The 21,725-nt window shown below is 43.9% G+C and overlaps 1 protein-coding gene across 1 annotated transcript in view; it reads left to right on the top strand.

The window, feature by feature from the left end:
* The first annotated feature begins 262 nt into the window (after window positions 1–262).
* Window positions 263–21,725, top strand: part of ZNF804A (zinc finger protein 804A) — a 151,978-nt gene continuing 130,515 nt past the window's right edge. The window contains exon 1 of the mRNA XM_066575742.1: window positions 263–499. Within this exon, the coding sequence (XP_066431839.1) occupies window positions 395–499 (105 nt within the window). The 5' untranslated portion in view covers window positions 263–394. The remainder of the gene's footprint in view (window positions 500–21,725) is intronic.

Below are 21,725 nucleotides of genomic sequence, written 5' to 3'. Positions count from 1 at the left end.
CTCTGTATATACTGTACAAGTGAGCAGTCTGCTAAACACTTATTCTATGTGCAGTGACAATCTACAGCGCCTTCCATAGAGCAGATCAGGGCAGCGTGTGACATAAGCTCTCTCCTGACAGCTCTGTGTGTTTTAGCCCAGGCGCCTCCCTTCCATTGGCTCAGTTTAATGGAGCGACATAGCCCTCCCGTATAATAATACCAGTGCTTGTCAGGCAGCAGTAATACTGGAGCTCGCAGCCCATCAGAGAGCTGGGAGAGATCCTCCGGCAGCTGCACACACTTTCTGCACTCCCCCTATAGACACCAGGGCAGATCATCACACTCTGCGTTATTAGTCAGGACAACGCTGCCCGACAGCTCGCACTGGACGTGGCATCGCATGGACTGGAGGGATGGAGTGCTACTACATTGTCATCAGCTCCTCGCACCTGAGCAACGGCCACTTCCGCAACGTCAAAGGAGTTTTCCGAGGACCCCTCACTAGCAGCACAACTTTGGTGAGGAGCATGATTCTTGTACATCTGCTGCTTGCATTTAGTTCCCTTCTAGCTTCCCATTGTGTCTCCAGTAAGCAAGAATTTTAGTTAATCAGCAAATTGTATATATTAAGTTCTATTAAATGCTGGAAGACGTCTGTCGTAGCATAGTAACATAGTATGTTAGGCTGAATGAAGACGATGACCATCTAGTCCAGACGGTTTTGTTCTTAGTAACGTCTTAGTTACTGATGTGACCACATGGGGATTCATTCTTCTGGTAGTTAAGACTTGGATTTTTGTATCACTTTGTGTAGTAGCTTTCTTTGCATGGTGAGACATAAAACATTGATGGATATTAATGTAGCATTATGGATTCTACTCCAATGTCATATATATATATATATATATATATATATATATATATATATTGTAGGGGTTTTAGATGCAGTACACTTGAATTTGCGCAACTTATTTGATATTTGTGGTATAACCACCATTCAGCCTCTTGCAGGAATTTCATTTTTAAAGGATTTGAGAAGTTTGTAAAAATGCTATTTTTTTTTCACTAGTGTACCACATCTCATCACTAATCTGTGTCACATCATCCTCACATCAAGCTGTCCATTGAGAGACAATATAATCTTGATATGAAATGCATGTTAGGTTTGTTCTAAGTTCCTCTAAAGTTACGTCAAACTTTCCCATTTCCATCAGAAAAGGATTGAACTTGATGGACATTTCTCTATTTTTAAACTAAACTCCAGCACATATTCATTTGTGTAAGTATATAACGGGAGGTGGCACGCAGACCAAAGTGCTCGAAGACATTTATTACTTCTTTGTGGAAGAAGTTTCTCCTTATACAGTTGATGTTAGGAGTCAGAATGAGCCTCGGGCTCCACAGGGATTTTTGGTTGTGTGACAGTTAAGGTAAAATAGTGCATTACTGCAAGTATCATCTGACCTCAGTGCTTCCCCATAGAATTTGGAATCTTGGATTGGCACGCGATTTTTCTCCCCGTAGTTTCCCATTAAGGTCAGGTGACAGTCGCGTTATACTGCAGCACTCATGTAAGCTAAGTCACTGTAGAGCTGCAATTAGTGCTTTATGAAGCCTATGGCTGCTACAATGTAAAAAGTGACTGAGCAATACTCGGCTGAATAGTATGAGACCTAGCATTGTTTCCTGATAATACTCTATCAGTTTTAGGCAGTTTAAGAAGGAACCTATTTCTAGGATAAGTACTTGTTGATCTGCAATAAGTTGGCAGAGACATGTCCAGTTGTGGGAAACAATGTTTAGAGGAGATACAAAAATATTCTTAGAGTATTTTCATAGGGCCGTGTCATTTCTACAATGGTTGTAATGCTATGGTCCATTCACTCTTGTTATAGAAAGTACAGGCATAGATAATGCAGATCTCCAGTTTCAGGACACAATTCTGTCCCAGGACCGGAGGAGGTATAGAACCTGCACTTGTTCTTCTCTGCTGTCCGTCCGATCCGCTGGTTCTAGTTCTTGTTTTTGGCTGTCCAAGATGGCTGTTGCCATTTGTTTTAGTTTTTTTAACTGTGCATAACTCTCTGATTGGCTACTGCTGATCACATGAGCAGCACTGGCTAATCAGAAAGCAGATATAGTGCATTGGTAGTCTAACACTACCAAAGTACTTTGGAGGTAAGGTAGTCTAAAGATTGCATTGGCCACCTTGAACAGCCAAAAATGGGGCATGAAACTGGCAAATTGGACAGATGGCAGATAAAAACAAGTATAGGTAATATACCCCCTCCAGTCCAGGGTCAGAATTTTGTACCAAAACCAGAGGGTCACTTTAAGGCAAAATCCTATTCTACACTTTGGGGATGTTTTTGTAGTTGAAGAAATGTTATCAATTTCATTAATGCCTATCACCAGTGCACAGAGATGTTCTAATACTTCAAGAAAGTTACCATATGCAATCATCCGGGCTAGTCGAACACAGTAAATCCCATTAAGTTTAATGAAATGCTCTTTATTAAAGTTTTCAATTTTTTAACAACTTAACCAACTTTATCCCCCCCTTCAGCAGAAACAGCTAAAACTCTTAATTTTGCTCTGATCCATTCTTAACTTGATTACTGCAAGTCGCTAATCAGTTTTCCCCTTTATTAAACTCTTCCCTCTCCAATCCAATCCGAATACAGCAGCCAGGCTCTTCCTTTTGTCTAACCGCTTTACTAATGCCTCCACCCTGTGCCCGTCACTGCACTAGTTGTCAGAGCACTTTAGAATTCCATTTAAACTACCCCCCCATCCATAAAGCTCTCCAGAGTGCTGCATTGCCCCATTGCTCCTCCCTTACATGTTTATTGCCCTACCTGTGCTCTCCATTCAGCCAATGACCTTAGAATAAGACCTTCCTCCCTGGTCTTCCACTATGGACTACTACTTCACGGCACACACATGATGAAGTGTACTAGCCCTCTCATTATGTGTGCATGCTAAAGTAGTCCACTGCAGAGAAAGCAGAGATTGGTGCATATAAAAATCCCATCAGCACCTTCTCCTATCAGCCCCTTACTTTAGGTTATGGTGCTCATAGATGACATAGCTTCTTTAAAGGGGTGTCCGTACATTAAAGGGGTTGTCCCGCGAAACAAAGTTGGGGTATACACTTCTGTATGGCCATATTAATGCACTTTGTAATGTACATTGTGCATTAATTATGAGCCATACAGAAGTTATTCACTTACCTGTTCCATTGCTAGCGTCCCCGTCTCCATGGTGCCGTCTAATTTTCAGCGTCTAATCGTCCGATTAGACGCGCTTGCGCAGTCCGGTCTTCTTTCTTCTGAATGGGGCCGCTTGTGCCGGAGAGCGGCTCCTCGTAGCTCCGCCCCGTCACGTGTGCCGATTCCAGCCAATCAGGAGGCTGGAATCGGCAATGGACCGCACAGAAGACCTGCGGTCCACCGAGGGTGAAGATTCCGGCGGCCATCTTCGCAAGGTAAGTAAGAAGTCACCGGAGCGCGGGGATTCAGGTAAGCACTATCTGTTTTTTTTTTTTAACCCCTGCATCGGGTTTGTCTCGCGCCGAACAGGGGGGGCTATTGAAAAAAAAAAAAACCCGTTTCGGCGCGGGACAACCCATTTAAAAGTGATGGTATATTACTAGAATCAGTGGAAAATCCAACTGCGAGGACCCTCTAATGTAGCACCTCTGCTACATTTTCATGCTTTCGTAAAATGACCAATGAACGAAAAACTAACAATTGATTGTGCGCCTTTCGGTCGTTGGCTGCGTTTACACTGAACGATATTTATCGGTCATTTTAGTTGCAGTACCTTGAAAGAGCCTGAAGTGGCGTAGTGTTATTAAGCTGTTGGACCTCCACTGATCTGCAAATGACGGCAAGTCCTACAGATATGTTGTCACTTACTGGGATGGGAAAACCCCTTTAACCCAGTTTTTGATGTGGGTTCTATAGTTTACCTGTTCTATTCTGGAGGAACTCTGCCCGATGGGGTCTAAAAACTGTTGCAGGTGTTGTGTGCGGTCGTTATCAAACAGCTGAGCCATTTTTACACTAATGACATTTTTAGACCCTTTCCCCTATGGGCCCATTATTTTAGTTTATGAGGCTCATAGATGACATAATCTCTTTAAAGGGTTTTTCTCATATTAATAAGTGATGGTATATTCTAGGATCAGTGGAAACGCCTCCCTAACGATCAAACGAATGAAGTGGTTGAGGCCCATAGAGCATTATCTGCACAGCATCGCTTATGAGACTTGATATGGTACCTTTTAAGACCTTGCTTTTGATCTTGGGCTGAGACTGTCTTTACACAGTACTGCATCCATAAGAGAGAAGTACAAAGTTTTCTGGTCTCTTGTTAGAATCCACTCCTGCTTTTGGCTGGAAGACAGAAACATGCAGCTACAGTACCATAACTGCACGGTGTGAATCCTGCCTTGTGCCAGTTCTAAGCTCTGACACATTAATAAATCTTGCTAGTGTGCTGGTTGGGGAATTGAATGGGGTGAATTAGAAAAATGACTTTTTTTGCACTTTGTAAATGTGGGCATTGTGCAGAATTCTACATGCATATTGCGAATACAATCCTATTTATTGTTTCACAGCATCCATCTAGAGACAAGTGTTATGGATTGAACAGCATTCATTATCGAAAAATAATTAAGCCATAGTACATTTCCTGCCACACTATATATATTAGAAATGGAATCTCCTTTGATTCAATCATACTAAAAGGAATTCTATACTCCAACATGGGGGTTGTAGTTCTGTAACAGCCTGGAAGCTCCAGGTTGGCGACTATTGCTCCACAGTATTATTTAAAGGAGCTCTAAAGATACAAGTATGTATCAAGCCTTCATCCTGCAGAATAAAGGGGTAAGGCACCATATAGCCTTAAAGTCAACAGCCCCAAAGCTAACAGTTGCACATTCTACCTCTAAAGTCAGTTAGATCTGGCTGGATGAGGTTCCTGGCTATTGCTGTAATGGAGTCTGACAAGGCCTTTCATATTCACAGTATTATCTCAGATAATAGAAGCTTTCTAAATGTTATTAACCTAAGATGCCAACTTGTGTTTCAGTCTTAGTGGACCTTTAATGTAATTTACTGAAGAGCTTCTTATTGGCAAGATGTGTCATTCACTAATACTGTATAATAATGGATGATGACTTTAAAACGGCTTGAAAACTGGGGTGACATGTAAAAGGTTCACTTCTCAATCTGACCATCAGTAGTCGATATCAAGTCTGGGCCTTGAAAGGGTTATCGAGCCCCAAAAAGTGTTTGAAACTTGGTCAAGATGGTAGAAGAAACTAAAAAAAAGTCATCCTCACCCGACCCCTGCTGCTCCTGTACCGCCCTGGGTGGTCCCCTACTGCTTTCCACTTCCCGTTGCAGCAACGATAACATCCCGACACATGGGTATGTGATCGCTACTGTTAATTAGTATAATGGTGATTAGCTGCTATAGTCACATGTCCCTGGTGATGGTGGCATCATCACTGCAGCAGGAAGCAGATAGCAGTAGAAGACAATGGTAGTGGTGGAGGATCAGGCAAGGGGAGTATGATTTTTTTTATGTTTTACAACCACCCTGGCCAAGTTTCTAAAAACTTTTTGGAGCTGAATAACCGTCTAATGTGGTTGTCTTATGCCAGACATTTGTAAAACATGACTAGAAAATACCATGAATGTCCAATCTTCCATGAATCCAACTGATGTGACCCCACCATTATACGAATAATGAGGCAGCAGTACTAAGACCTTGCCGTGCCACTTAGTCTTCTGTTGGCTGTGGTCAGCCTTTTCGGGAAGCGACATGGTGGGCCTATTATAGTCAATGACGGCTCTCCTAGCACCTCTGCTACTTCATTTTAGTGATCAGCAGGGTCCGACAAGGGCCATTCTAAATTTGGCTATTGGCCCAGTGTTATACACCTGCTACTTTGAAATACTGCTTTCCCGTTAACATTCTTTCTTCTTTTCTTGGCTTTCCTTCCCTAATGACCGTTAAATAATGTATTTGCTGTGTCTTGGGGTTGTTCTTAAGGGGCTAAAGTGTTATGTGCATTCATTTAACACTAAACTCTAAACAATGTCACTATTAGTGTTAGCGGGTGCTTTTGACTGTTGCAATATTACTTGCTGTGGTGCATTAGTTTCAGGCAAATGTTTGTCAAAAGTGCTGTGCAGTTGGTCAGTGGGATATTGTGGTTAATTATCCATTTGATTTATTCATAAAGCCGAGAATGAGAATGTGGCCGCTCAGTTGTTTTGTTCAATAGCTATAAAAAATATGTAGTTTTCAATGGGACAGTGTTTTAGAGTGTTTCAGCTCTAAATAATGGCTTTGTCTTGTGCATCATGTTTTACTAAGCAAATTCCAAAAAAACACAATCTAGAACAAAGTAAATTCTAGATGGGATTGTTATATTTTGCATCTGTGTGGTTTGTGTTTTTAGAGCTTTACGGTAACTTATAGTATATCAAACACTCTGTGGTCATCCATTGCTTAGAAATTCTTAACAAAGACTTGTACATTTTTCTGATACAGAGCCCCAAACATTTTGCAATAACATAGAGTTAAAGGGGTTTCGTCAAGTTTAAAACCTGTCCTTTATGGCTTATTCACACGAGCGTAAATCGGTCGCTGTTTTCACGACCGGCCGTTATACGCTATGATATGCTGGAATCCATTGCATCAGATCACACAGGCGTATTGCCACGGCGTAAAAGTGCCTGGCCGGTAAATATAGTGCTGGATGCTTTTATGCCGCGCAGGAAAGATAGTCCTGGAACTATTTTCCCAGCTGGAATACATTGGTCACTGCATAGACTCTTATGGGAGGGTATGACAGAGGCCAGAGAAGGGAGGTGGGAGGGAGTTTAGCAGCGTGATGGTAAACTCCCTCCCCCTTCTCTCCTTCTTTCTCCTCCCCTCTGGCTGTTTGCAATGGGAGGGGGTGGGGCAGAGCATAGCTACGCCCCGTCCAACCCCTCCCATTGGTGGCTGCAGACAAGAGGCAGGGAGTGGACGGAAGCTTAGCTCTGCCCCGTCCCACCACCTCACATTGCTGGCTACAGACAAGGGGCGGGGAGGGGATGGGAGCTTAGCTCCACCCCCATCCTTTCCCCTCCCATTGCAAACAGCCGGAGGGGAGGAGAGAGACAGAGAGCCAGCAAGGGGGAGGTAAGGTATTGCGGCCTCGGTGTATATGCAACGGGCTCAGGCTTTCTGAATGGGAGCAGAAACGTAATATTTGTGCGCCTGTTTACGCGTTTTACAGTGCCAGCGGGTGCATGTAAAAACGCCTATGGCCTTGTAGATAAGCTCTTATGCACAGCATGAGCATGTAAATGGTGGTGGTCTGACCACTGGGACTCCCAGTGAACATGAGAATGGGGATCTTGTGTCTGCCTGAATGAACTGAATGGAGGTTGAGCATGATTGCTACTGTTCCTTTCATCTTTATGGGGCTGCTGGAGATCATCGGTTCCATAGAGTTGAATGGAGCAGTAGGGTGCATGTTCAAAAACAAAATGGCCTTCAAGACTGGAGAGTTATAATTCTAAACGAAACTGAAAAGAAACCACATTTCTTTATTGTTTTCAACACATATTTCCATTCAATCATTATATTTTGTATGTTGTACTCCTATATGGTACTGTGCAGGTGTAGAAAAAATGCTTTAAAAAATAAAAGTGTTAGCAGTTTATTTTTGTCAATTAATAAAATGCAAAGTGAATAACCAAAAAATAAATCTAAATCAAATCAATATTTGGTGTGATCACTCTTTGCCTTCCAAACAACATCAGTTATTCTAGATACACTTGCACAAAGTCAGGGATGTTGTAATATTATAGTCAGGCATATAATTAATCAGTTATACCAGACAGGTGATAATCATCATCATATTCTTATGTAGGTTAAAACACAGTTGTCAACTGAAACAGAAGTAGCTGTGTAGGAGGCTTAAAACTTGTTGAGGAACAGCCAAACTCTACTATAACGGTGAGGTTGTGGAAGACAGTTTTATGTCACTGGTCAAAAACTATGGCAAGACTGAGCACAGCAACAAAACACAAGATAGTTATATTGCATCAGCAAGGTCTCTCTCAGGCAAAGATTTCAAAGCAGACTGGGGTTTCAAAATGTGCTGTTCAAAGCTCATTTGATTAAGCACAAAGAAACAAACAGGCAATGTTAAGGAGCTTAGACACAATGATTGGCCATGTAAACTTAGTGCTGCAAATGAAAAATACATTAGAATAAGGGCTTATTCCCACGAGTGTACATGGGCCACAGTTTTCACGGTCAGCCGATATACGCTACCACCTGGGGCATTAAAGCTTCTGAACGGGTGTACAAATCTAATGTTTGTGCATCCATTCACTTGGTATGGGCCCCGGCGCATATACGCAGAGGCTACCATGCTGTCACCCCTTTCCCCTCCCTTCCCATCCCTTCCCCTCGCAGGCTCACTTCCCGGCTCGCTCTTTGCAATGGGAGGGGGCGGGTGGGATGGGGAAGGGGGGGGGGGCGGATGGAGCTAAGCATTGCAAAGAGCGAGCGGGGAGGAGAGCAGAGTTGAGCCTGCGAGTGGGGAGGAGAGCAAAGCGAGGGAATTTAGCAGTCACGCTGCTAAACTGCCTCCCACCTCCGGCCACTGTCATAGGCTCCCATAGGTGCCCATGCAGCAGCCGACGTATTCAGGCCCAAAAGATAGTTCCAGGACTATCTTTTGGGTCCGACGTAAAAACGCCTGGCGCTATATTGGCCACGAGAATACGGCCACGTGATCTGATGCATTGGAATCTAATGCATCAGATCATAGCGCATATTGGCCGGCCGTGAAAACAGACTGCTGATATACGCTTGTTGAAATAAGTCCTGAGATTTATCAAAGTTAATGCACCTAGATTTTGTCCCAAAATGCATCTTACAGGTCTGGTTACTGTGTTCCTGGTTTATGAACCTTATGCGCCTGTTTTTTAACCTGTGGGCCAGGTCATGCCATTTGCATTTTAGTCTAAATCTGAGGGTGTGTTTTAAGTGATGCAGCAATTTGGGTCTCATTTAGAATATGCAACTTTTTTTAAAAAGTTGCATAAAATGTCGCACAGCTACTCCATGGTTGAGGAGGTGTATTTTCAGCACAAACTTCTCAACCCCAGAGAAAGAAGGTATTTAGGCCTAATTTAACATGTGTGACCTTTTGAAGAATTAGGTGCATCTTAGGCTTTCTTAAGACTAATCACATGATAAATTTCCTCCATCATGCTTACTTCTCTGTGAAATCAAAAAATGTCCAGCAGTGCCATCAGCTCAGAACTGGCAGAAACCAGTGGAACACAGCTGTACCCATCTCCTTGGTCAGGGAAGTCTGGCAAGAAGTGGTCTTCATAGAGGAATTGCGGACCAAATCCATACCTTCAATGTAGAAACAAGGCCAAGCAACTCAACTATGCGTGACAATATAGGAACTGAAGTGCATAAAGAGGGCAGCAGATGCTCTGAATACATAGTAATTGTTACCATGAGGCCGGACAGGGACCCTGGGCGGCAGTGGCGCGGTTCGCCGCGGCGTCCTGGGATGACGTTGCTCCCACATTCGGGTCAGCGAGCGGCGGTGCCATGCTCCGGTGTGCGTGTGCAACATGTGGCACATGCGACCGTGTGCACGCGTGTGCCTGCTGTGAGAGGCATGCGCGCTCTATCTCTGTGAGTTATAGTGACTAGCTGGGAGCTCCAGTCAGCCGGCTTGATTGATCTCCACCCTAAGGGCGGAGACTCCTGAATATAGTCTGACAGCTGCTGATAGCAGTTGCCAGTTATTGGTTCCGTCCTCTGTGCGTTTGACCTCCGTCCTGCTCCAGTGGAAGTTACCCTGTCCTGATCCAGCTCTGCCTGTGTTCTGTGGTTTCATTCCTGTTGGTTATTCCATCTGCCTAGCCTGTCAGAACTAGTGCGTAGTCACCTGCATAGGTACAGCGGTCTCTTCTTGACCTGCCTTAGGCAGCGTAGGGTCAGATTTGGTGGCCTGGACGTGTCCACCTTCAGGGCTATCTCCAGGAAGGGACATTGGTGTGGGTGAGAGTCAAGGAGCCCTGCGCCGTGCGTACCTATGCACCCCACTAGTACTGTAACAGTAATATAGTATGTTAGGCTGGAGGGAGACAATGTTCATCTAGTTCAGCCTCTTTCCACCCCCCTTGTTGATCCAGAGGAAGGCAAAAAAAACAACAATGAAGCAGAAGCCAATTAGCCACCTTGGGGGAAACAATTCCTTCCCAACTCTATAAGGGCAGTCAGAATAATCCTTGGATCAAAATTTGATCCTACCTGACTCTATTACCTGGATCAACAACCCGCTGGTCACCTAATGTCTATATCCTGTAATACCATAGTGCTCTAGAAAGACGTCTAGTCCCTCTTAAACTCCTCTATGGATTTTGCCATCACCACATCCTCAGGCAGAGAGTTCCACAGTCTCACTGCTCTTACAGTAAAGAACCCCGTCTGTGTTGGTGATGAAACCTGCTTTCTTCTAGACGTAGCGGATGCCCTCTTGTTACCGTCACAGTCCTTGGTTTAAACAGATCATGGGAGAGATCCTTGTATTGTCCCCTCATGTATTTATACATAGTTATTAGATCGCCCCTCTGAATGAGGAGTCAAAATCTGAAATATTGGTCTGTAACAGAAGGCAGTTTGTTTGTGATTATTTATCTATTAATATAATCAATTAATTATTAAGACTTTAGCATCCCAGTCTTCTAGAAATAGCCAATAGACTTATCCACTCTTCATTTTATTCATTATGACAACCATAAGGGATTTTCAACAGCCCCAAGAGTCAAAGACTAGAATTGTCGTGTAATGAATGATGAAATTAATATTCACCGGATGTGATCACCCTTGTTGTTGTGGAGAAATAAGTCCCACTAGGGTTTATTATCTGGAGTCTTAATAGTTCAGATCAATTTCATCAAATGAAGGCATCTGAGCAGTAGGAATGGCGACAGCGTATATTGTATAGAGATTAGAAGAGGCAGTTTCAATGCACATCACATACTCCAACACAATAACAAATAAGACGTTATAACCCCCAACATCTATCAACTCGATTAAAGTCAATCCAAAAATAAGATCTGAAACATTCTGGTGATTTCTGTTCACGAATGATCAAACCATTGGAGACTTAGATTGCAGAATAAAGACTGGTAACAACATGGTTACTTGGCTAAGTACAAAGGGAATGTTCATGTGTTATAATTCAATCTGCAACATGTTATACACTTGTGTTTCCAGCACTATTATCCAGGGAATTCAGCATGAAACAATGTTTCACTCCCCCACAAAGTATTTGCTGTAACGTATAAAGTGTACACACGGTAAATAAGACATGAGAGGTCAGTCTGCAGATAAGGAGGGAAGATTGTGAAAATATCCACTTTTGGCTAACAACGTGGTTACTTTCTTTTATTTCTTCTTGTTTCAAAATAGATTATTTTGGGAAGGTCAAAGGGATATTTTACTAGTTTATTTCGAGGAGAACAGTTTGATATAGTGAGACAGCAGGAGCTATTATGTAGCGATATTCCAAGTTGCTGTGCAGAGGAGTCCATGCAATTTTTTATTTATTAGCTTTGAGTATTTTTGTTTCAAAAACCCAACGCACGGCTAAAGAATGAAGAGGTCGGCTATGTTATACCTTATTAAAATGGTTTGTTTCTGGCTCCTGGCATCCCAAAAAATAACAGTTATTGCTAGAGAAAGCCACTGCATGACAGACATTTCCAGAAATCCTGTTTTACAGGAAAGCCATTTAAATGAATGGCTTTCCATGTGAAATAGGGATGGCTCGATTTCGCTTGAGTGGGACCTGCTCTTAAAGGGAACCAGTCATCCCGTCTGAGCACCTTAAGCTATGTTATGGGGCTCACAGGTAAGGGAACGGGGAGTACAGGGAGCTGTGTTTATTACTCTCCAGGTACCCAATTCCAACACTGTAATCCTGTGAATTTGGCACATTCACACAGCATGATTCTTTTCAGATGGCTTTGTGCTTACACACCCCTATTCATCGCTATGGGAAAGAGTGTGAACAACGCCATAAGAGTCATGCTGTGTGCGTGCGACAACTTTGCAGGGACACAGTGTTGGAAAGCGGCATTCAGTGAGTATGAAACACAGCATGCGGGATGCCCCATTCCCGCATCCTATGAGCCACATAACATAGTTTATGGGGCTAAAATGCTATAAAAATCACTTTTCCAAATGTCCACGGGCGGAAATCAATTGCGATTTTCCGCTCGCAAATGGAAAATCACAGCATGCTCTATTTAAGCACAGATTCCGTGCGAACGGCTTCCATTGAAGTCAATAGAAGCCGTCCGATTAGCAGAATCAGCATCAGCTCCTGGCGATGGCGCGACACAATCTGTGTATTGTAGAGGTGCACTATAGAGAATGGCCTGTAGGGGGCAACAGACAGGCATTCTGGTGCCTGAGAAAAAGGAAAAACACCCACGGGTATGGTATGGAATGGAAGATATATGTCTCAGAGGTTGTTAGCTTCTGTGATGTAGATCGGTCCAATATTACTCCAGGCCAGATCTTCCACCTAAACCAGCGTTCTATGTAAAAAGACAGGTGGAAGTAAGGAAGAGGTGTGTGTGTCTGGGAGAACCAGACTTCTGTTTAACCTGACTTCTGTTGTAAGCAGAGAGAGAGACGCTGTGACTAAACAGAGAGCTACGTTGTCCCGGCAGGACACTTGGGGAACTCCGGCCCTAGGACTGGGGTCTGGAGACGCTACAACATAAAGACAAGCTGCGCTTCCGGACAACTGAAGGTCTGTGGATATAAACGGACATATTGCTGTTTAAGTCAGATGTGGACTTAATTGCTCCTCCTGTGGACTGTTGGAGGATAAAACTGATGGACTTTGCAAACTTTATTATTTTTCTGGAGACTCAGTCATTTCTGTTATGCCAAACTCACGTTGAATAAACTAACAGAGAAGTAAAAAGTTACAGTATGTACGTGTGCATTAGGCCATCAGCTTGCTAAAATGGTACAACTAGTGAGGGGTTTATAAACAGGCAGTCGTTCATCTTTAAATGACTGCCTGTTTGCAGTGAGTGGAGACGGGCATCTGGAAGAGATCACCGATGCACTTCATATCCATTCGCTGTAAGACTATAACACCTGTATGAAAGCACATGAGCAATAGTTATTTGGACTGCTGTTGGGCGCTTAACCATGGCAGTTCCATCTAAAACCACGCTTAATCCTCTCTCTATTGGAAACATATGCATACTTGGCCGAACCGAATGTGCATTTGGAGTCAAAAAGAATAGCTGTCATCTGCATGAGCATTACTTTAGACACCTTTAAGCTCATAGAGGGGTGACCGATCGGGAAACCCCTCAACTGTGTCCTTATGCCCTCATAGGGCATATAGACATGGGTTGTCATTATGAGACAATGTTTTTAGCTGGAATCCTTGTTCTCATATATTATCCGTTCCACTAAGTGATTCTTCTTACCACATTTCATTCTCCCTCCTGACCCACTACAGTCCCAATTATTCTTAGCGTCAACAGTAATGTTTGACAGTATGAACCAGCTGGTTACAAACAGAAGAATTAGCAGAAAGGAAGACATATGCATGATAAAATGGAATCAGTGACCTATTAAAATGCAGGGTCACAGATAGAAACAGATTTAGGCGACTGGATAGCAAGTTGAAAGTTAATGCCATATTTTGTCTGGATGATAGTTTATGCTACATTCATATACTGCTGTGTTCAGTCCTGGAGACCTCTACAGATAGACAATGATAGAATAGAACAAGTCCAAAGACTGCTACAAAAATTGTGGAAGGTCTCAGGAGCAAAACTTAACAGGAAAGACTTAAAGGGGTTTTGTCATTAGAAAAAAAAAATCAATGCTTACCTATTCCACCCCCCCCCCCCCCCCCTGTAAACTCCTGTTAGTCCCCGCAGGGATAAGAGGAAGTCCTGAGAGCTCGGTTCATCTCCCCAAGGGTTCGCTTAATCCTTGCGGGGACTAACAGGAGTTTACAGCAGGACATTTAAAATGTGCTTCTGGGCAGGAAGTTTTAAATGTCCTGCTGTAAGTAGCAGGGAATTCCTCCAGCCCCACTGCTGGCCAATTTCTCAGCAGCAAGGGTACGGGGGGAGGGGGCAGTAGGAGACTCCCTCTACCTCTCTCCCCAGAATCGGGTTCCCAAGGGATTTCCCCATAGTGGGGAGAGAGAGTGAGCTTCCCCATTTGCCCTCTAGCCCCGCCCCCACTGAATTTGCAATTGGGAAATCCTAAGGAGGAGATCTCTAGCCCTGCCCTCTCTGTAGCTCCTCCCTCTGTGCTACGGGAATCACCTGTGGTCATGCCCCCCACCTCTCTGCACTATGGGGACATCAAGCACTGTACTGTAGATACTGCAGAATTTCTGCTGTGATTCTGAGTGGAAATTCTGCAGCATTTGCAAATGCTTTGTTTAGCTCTGTATTAAAACAGGTAAAGGTGAGGTAAAGGTCCCCTGTATAGAATCTGTTTAACCCTTTCCAATCCAGTGTTCGCACTCATCCGACATTAAGATTTCCCTGCATAGCTCTAATGTCGGACAAGTTCTAACAGTATGGAGGACAGCGCTCCGATGTCAGAAGCTGTTCTGCATATGTATGTTATGATGGAGCACTGTCCTGCATACTGTAACATATACACAGAACAGCCTCCGACAAAACAGCTCTGCCCTGTATACTGTTAGAAATGTGTCGACCATCGTCTAACATTGGAGCTATGTGGGGAAATCTTAATGTCGGACTATGACCAACACTGGATTCAAAATGGTTCGTTATTTAAAAAATTGCTTAAAAAGAAATCAGCATGACAGTTCATTTTTATGTGTTTTTGTTAAGTAATTTCAAGGAATCCACAACTCGCTTTCCACTCAAAATAAATAAGAGCTGGGGAGTCTGCGAGTGGCAGGGAAATTGGATTGAAAAGGGTTAAACTTAAGGCGCATACTCTGGGAATTTTCTACCTTGGATATGCATACAGGCAATACTCAGCATTAGAGTTGTTTCACACAATCGTATATCGGTCGCCGTTTTCACGGTCAGCCTATATACGCTATGATCTGATGCATTGAATTCCAATGCAGCAGATCACATGGCTGTCTTCCCGAGACGTAAAAACGCCCGACCAGCCAATATAGCACCCAAAAATAGTCCTGGAACTATCTTTTGGGCCGGAATACGTCAGCTGCTGCATAGGCTCCTATGGGAGCCAATGACAGCGGCTTGAGAAGGGTGGTGGAAGGGAGTTTAGCAGCATGACTGCTAAACTCCCTCCCTCTTCTCTCCTCCCCTCTAGCTGATTGCAATGGGAGGGGGTGAGAGCTTAGCTCCGCCCCCCACCCCGCCCTCCTATTGCATACTGCTGGAGGGGAGGAGAGAGGAGGAGAGCCGGCCAGGGGGAGGGAAGGGGCAACAGCATAGTGGCCTCGGCGTATATGCGCCGGGGTCCATGTCGTCTGAACGGACGCACAAATGTTAGATTTGTGCGCCCTTTCACGAGTTTTTAATCCTCAGATGGTAGCGTATATCAGCCCGCTCGTCTCTAAAGATTCGTGTGTCGGCAGGGGGCGGGGAGCCGCAGGGGAGAGCGGGGAGCAACGGAGGGGAGATCTCTCTCTCCCCCTGCTCACTCCCGCAACTCACCGCTCTCCCCCGCCGGCACCCGAATCTTAAGAGACGAGCGGGCAGGTAGTCGCATAAGGCACTACTCGCTCGAGAAGTTTGCCTTAGCGAGTATGCTCGCTCATCTCTAGTCTTGTTATTTGGCAATTCTCCCTTTCCCTATTATTGTATAAGTGATATGAGTCGCATTAATTGGTTCATCCTAGACGCTCCATTTATATATTAGTTGAAGGCAATGGTAAGCGTCTCTACGGCGCGCACACCAAAGTAATCGACATGTGACGTCCCTTTAAAAGCCTGTAAGATAAATGATTTTCCATCTGTTTTTAGCATCATTAATTTACTCATAATGAGATTTTATTTTAATTACTGTAGAAGCAGAGACTTTGTAATTAGCTCAAATCACACCACTGAATCAAGTAATACTATAATGGAAGAATAACAATCCACGCACGAGTTCCATAAAGACAATGCGCAATTGGAATTCGAAGAATTTCGTTTTCAGCTCTGTATGCCTGAACATTTTCCAGAATGGTTTTCACACTGGAGCCTTTTATAATTTTCACACTTGTCAAAGCCTTGGTAGTGTTCCATTTGTTAAATTAACATAGTTTTCAGCTGGGACCCTTTGACTTGCTATGTGTTAGACTGCTTGTCTGGGCAACAAAATAAGTCTGCTGCATTTGGTGTGAAAGGAAAATGATTTGATATAGAAGAGATTTTCATCATATGAAATTAGATTTTAATTCTATTCTTTAATTATGCTGCAAAATTGTATTTGCAAGCTTTTCAATGTGCTAGAATAAATCACACAACTCTGTTTTACCCAGGAGAGTGGAATTTCACTTGAGCCCACTCTTCTTTTCCTAGATATAGCTGGGAAATTCAATCTGCAGATTTAAGTAATATTACTAGTGATATATCAACTGGGGTTCTAGAGCCCACTTAATGAGTGGGCAACCTGGGAAGAGTTTAACCTATCATGCCCGATCCCCAATGAGGTAATTACTCTAACTGACATCACTGGTGAGTAGGTGGTGGCTTCAGGTATATTTAATGTACTGTGGACTTCAAGCACCGTACATTTTGATTTCTACATTGAGGAACGGAAAGGCTAATGATAAAATAATTATCATCTCTGGTTAAAGTAGTCAAATGTATTGTTACGTTTATCATCAACTATCTTGAAGAGTTTGTCCCATTTCTAATTGCTTTGCTGCAGCAAGCAGACAGCTCCGTATATTGTGCAGTGGCCGGGTACTACACACTGACTCCTATTAAAGTGAAGGGAAATCAGCCTGCAGTACCAGTCCAGGCCACTGCGCAATGTATGGTGCTTCTTGAGGCAAAATAACTAAAAGTGGGGCAACACCTTTAAAGGGGTCCACTTGTAAAGAATTGGTGGCCTATTCTTAGGACAAGGAAATTAGCAGCACTCTGTCACCCAGGACCCCGGCTGATGAGCTGTTTGCCGGGCTGATGTGCAGATGCACTGAGCTGATTTATGCAAGAAGCAGACAGCTCTTGTGTAAATGCAGTGGCCAAGCTTGGTATTGCATGTATAGTTTCCATTCACTTCGATAGGAACTTTGACTGCAATACCAAGCCTGGCCACTGTAGTGGGAATGGAGTTGTCTGCTTCCTGCTGAAATGAGCTCAGTGCACAAGTACACAGGCACAGTGAACAGCTCAACAGACCCCATTTGATCTACTATTGATGGTCTGTCCTGTGAATAGGCTGTCGATACTTTACAATTGGACAACTTCTTTAAGCAAATAGAAAAATGTCCCTTGGCTGATGTGACCCAGTATATTTCTACCCAGAGGCAAGAGGACTAAAGTTGAGACAATTGTCTACTTTGCTAATTTTTTTATGATAGGAGGATGAAATCTGACTGTTTGGGCCCTTATACAAAAAAAAACCTGAGGGTCAACAGTAAAGGCTGATTTAGACACAACGAGAATCGCTCAAAATTCGTTTAAAAGATTCTTTTGAGCGATTCTCATTCTGTCTAAATGCAGGGACATCGTGCAGTTTTCGTGCAGGAGCCGTTGATCGCTGAATTCTTGCTTGCTAGAATTGAGCGATCAGCTGTTATCAGCGGAGCAGGCTGTTATCACAGCCGGCTGCACTGATAAGATTCTCTCTGCTAGTTTCTCGCTGTGAATTCACAGCGGGGACACTGGCAGTTAGAGCGGAGAAGAATACAGCTGTTTGTTTCTGCTACTTAGCTACTATAAAGTATGCAGAGATGATCGCTCCAAACTGTCACTCAAACTATTATTTGAGCCATCATCTGTCAGTGTAAATGGGGCTTTAAAGACCCAATGTCCTGACAAGTTGATTAGGTGAGAAAATGCAATGCATCACAAGTTAGGCTGGAGTTTGGGGTCATAAACTCTACTTGTGACATTGAAGTAAACACGTTAAAAAACCTTTAGGGCAATGTAAAGGCCTCTGTAGGGAGGTAATAGTTAAACTCTTTGGTAATTTCCCATATCCTACTATATTACTATACTATAATGGTGCGTTTCCTTGCCACATATATTTCCACAGGCAGACATAGCTGTATGTAGATGCACAGCAAAATTCTGTGGATAGAGCATATGATATTTCTTCTCTACTAGTGTTCAGTGAACTGAACCAGTACAACTCGGTTTCAGGTCGAACTTTGGCACAAACTCGAACTGAGCGTTTAGCAAAGTTTTACCCAGAACAAGATTCTATGGTTCGGTTCACTCAACACTAGTTCTGAAAACTGTTGTATAACACTGTCTAAGGGCTTATTCACACGTCCGTATATCGGTTGGGTTTTCATGCCCGGCTGATATACTCTGTCCCTCTCTCCGCGCCTCTCCACCCTTTGCTGCTATTTGCAATCCGAGGGGGCGGGATGGGTGGAACTTAGCTCCGCCCCTCCCATTGTAAACGGTGGCGAGGGGCGGAGAGGGAGTGGGAGCTAAGTGCACTGCTCCCGTCCCGGCCCACCTCCTCCCCCTGCAGAAAGGGATGCCGTATATCGGCCGGGCATAAAAACCTGGCCTATATACGGACGTGCATATGCCTTAAGAGCCATAAAACCGTGTATGACCCTTTCAAAGTCTTAGACAAAGCTTCTATGGCTCTTAGGGCGCATTCAGACGATCGTATATTGGCTGGGATTTCACGCCCAGCCAATATACTGCGTCCCTCTCTGCAGGGGGAGGAAGCTGGAAGAGGCGGGAGCAGTGCACTGAGCTCCTGCCTCCTCTTCACCCCCTCTCCGCCCCTTGCCACTATTTGCAATGGGAGGGGCAGGACGGGGCCGGGGCTATGCCCGGAAACCTGGCCCCACCCCCGTCCTGCCCACTCCCATTGCAAATAGTGGCGAAGGCAGGAGAGGAGGCGGGAGCTCAGTGCACTGCTCCTGGCTCTTCCAGCTTCCTCCCCCTGCAGAGAGGGACACCGTATATCGGCTGGGTGTGAAAACCCAGCCGATATACGGTTGTCTGAATGCGCCCTTAGACAGTGTTATACAGCAGTTTTAGGGGTATTGGTGAACTGCCAGCTTGGTTCCAACTAATTTTTACCGAACCAAACTTTTTGTAAAAGTTTGGCGAACTGGTTGAGTCAAACTTTTCAAAAGCTCTCTCATCACTATTCTATGCCAATTATTGAAATGCAGCAAATTTTTTGTGTCTCCTTAATATTGTAATTATTACATTGCTAGAGTATAAAATTGCTCATTTTAATTGCTAATCTAGGCTGGTCTTTCTACTAGCTAGAGGTAGCACTGTCCAATTGATGCCTATGTGGGAGATGTGGCTGGTCATGTTTCATTGCCATTTTTGATGCTTTTCACTTAGTTCAAAAATATGTGCCAGATGTTACTTTAAAGTCTATAGCAAAATATTGAAAAGTCTACATACACAGCGATTTGGTTTCTGCCATTTTTGTTGTATTCTTGAGGCCAGTGCCATATTTTTTAAGAGGCAGTATGCACTAAGTATAGTGTGTTTTTCTGGAATTTTTCCCATAGGCTTCTTTGTAGGATAATGTCAGAAAAAAATGCATGTGCAAAATAAAAATAAAAGTACTTGTAATTTTTTTTTCTATAAGCATTAAAACACTAAAAAAGGTGCTCTTATAAAGCATGATCGGCATCTGCTTGTGGTGCTGAAGTGCCGTTTTGCTGCTTATGCACTGCATCCATTGGAAAATATCAAAATGCATTAAAATGAAGAGGAAATAGACTGTGAAAATCTCTAAGGCTTGCATTTTACTGCACATTTGCCCAGTCCTCACCCATACATAACATCTAATTGTTTCCTGCGCCTTTTTCCTTTTTGGATAACGCAGAGATCAGACAAAGAAGTTGCATAACTTATTTAACAGGGTCATCCAGTTGTAAACTATTGATGGTCTTCAGGACAGGTCACCAACAGTAGATTGGCAGGGTTTGTTGCCAGGTATCCCCTGCAACCAGCTGTACTTTGGACTGGTGAGCTCACACACTGAGCTGGTGTCTGCAAGAAGCAAACAGCTCTGTTCTCACTACAGTGGTCAACCTTGGTATTACGGGCAAAGATGCCATTTATTTCAATGAGAACCTGGCCTGCATTACCAAGCTTGGCCACTGCAGCAAGAATGGAGCAGTCTGCTTCCTGCTAAAATCAGCTCAGTGCATGAGTGCTCCGGACCTGAGAACAGCTGATCAGAGGGGATTCCCAGCGACACACCCCCACCAATCTACTATTGATGACCTATTCTGAGGTTAGATCATCAATACTTTCCAACTGGACAACCCCTTTAATTTTCTGTTAATAGCAAATGTCATACTTTACTACTTACTTCTACTTCACAGCCAGGTAAGCAAATTGTTACGGTGTATTACCCTCGATACGCCAGGCCGGGTGCCCTAGATCTTACCCACCACCGCTGTCCCTGCCTACTTGCCTCCACTCCTGGCTAACCCCAGGCGGGCAACTGGGCAGCGGTCCCTACTCTCACTAGGGACCGAAAAGGGACGCTGGCGTACCTGGATGTAAAGAGTGGAATACCGACAGAAAAGGCAAATTCAAATAACCAACACAAACAATACTAAGCAGAACTGAGGCAGATGGAAAAACCTGGTGGACAATAGCAAAGAATGCAGACAAGATGACAGAGGCAGGAGACCAACAGAGGCAGACTAGCTAGCACACTGAGGGAAAACAATAACTAGCAGTGATTGCAAGTCTCTGCCAGACCTTTAAACAAAAGCCTCCGCCTCGGGGGCGGAGAGAGAGGGACAGCCAACTCCCAACAGAAAATACTAAAAGGGAGCTTGTGCACGGCAGCTGCACTCACAGGTGCGCGCACTCCCCACACCACGCCGCCTACGCCGGCCAGGCACCTGCGCCCCCGGCAGCGGGACAACAAATCGGGGGGACGCACGACCGCGGGACCATGCACACCACCACCCCAGGAGGACCAGCAACCGCCGCGTGGTAACACAAATTTATTGTAGCAGGAAATAAAATTTACTGAAAATTGTGAAGACTTATGGCCTTACAGCTCTGAATTCTGTACTTGTACACATGATTTAATAATTTCCATTTCCATATAATTCTGGTGGATGGTATCACTTTATTTCTAGCATACAATATTGAAAGTTTTATAAGAGCTTACACTTTTCATTATTTATACATTTCAGACCGGCTATTCAGAGTTTCTAAATGTCAATGCCCATGACATTTCCTGAGACTGCTGTCAAACACTGTGTCAACTCCGTGATTCTCGATTCCACTGACTGTCTCTTATACACATGAAAGGCAATGGTTGTGGGATGGCTACATCTTTTCTTACATAATCTTGTATATAGCAGGTGTCAGGATAATATTAGTTTTGTATGAAATTGCTTTTGGCATTACAATATTATTTAGTTACACCTTGCATTTTAATTCAGACTAGAGATGAGCGGGTATACTTGCTAAAGCTAACTACTCGAGCGAGTAGTGCCTTACGCGAGTA

The sequence above is a fragment of the Eleutherodactylus coqui genome, chromosome 8, assembly GCF_035609145.1.
Source record: "Eleutherodactylus coqui strain aEleCoq1 chromosome 8, aEleCoq1.hap1, whole genome shotgun sequence".
Lineage (NCBI taxonomy): Eukaryota > Metazoa > Chordata > Amphibia > Anura > Eleutherodactylidae > Eleutherodactylus > Eleutherodactylus coqui.
The sequence above is the reverse complement of the archived record's forward strand: the minus strand, read 5'-3'. Positions and strand labels throughout refer to the sequence as shown.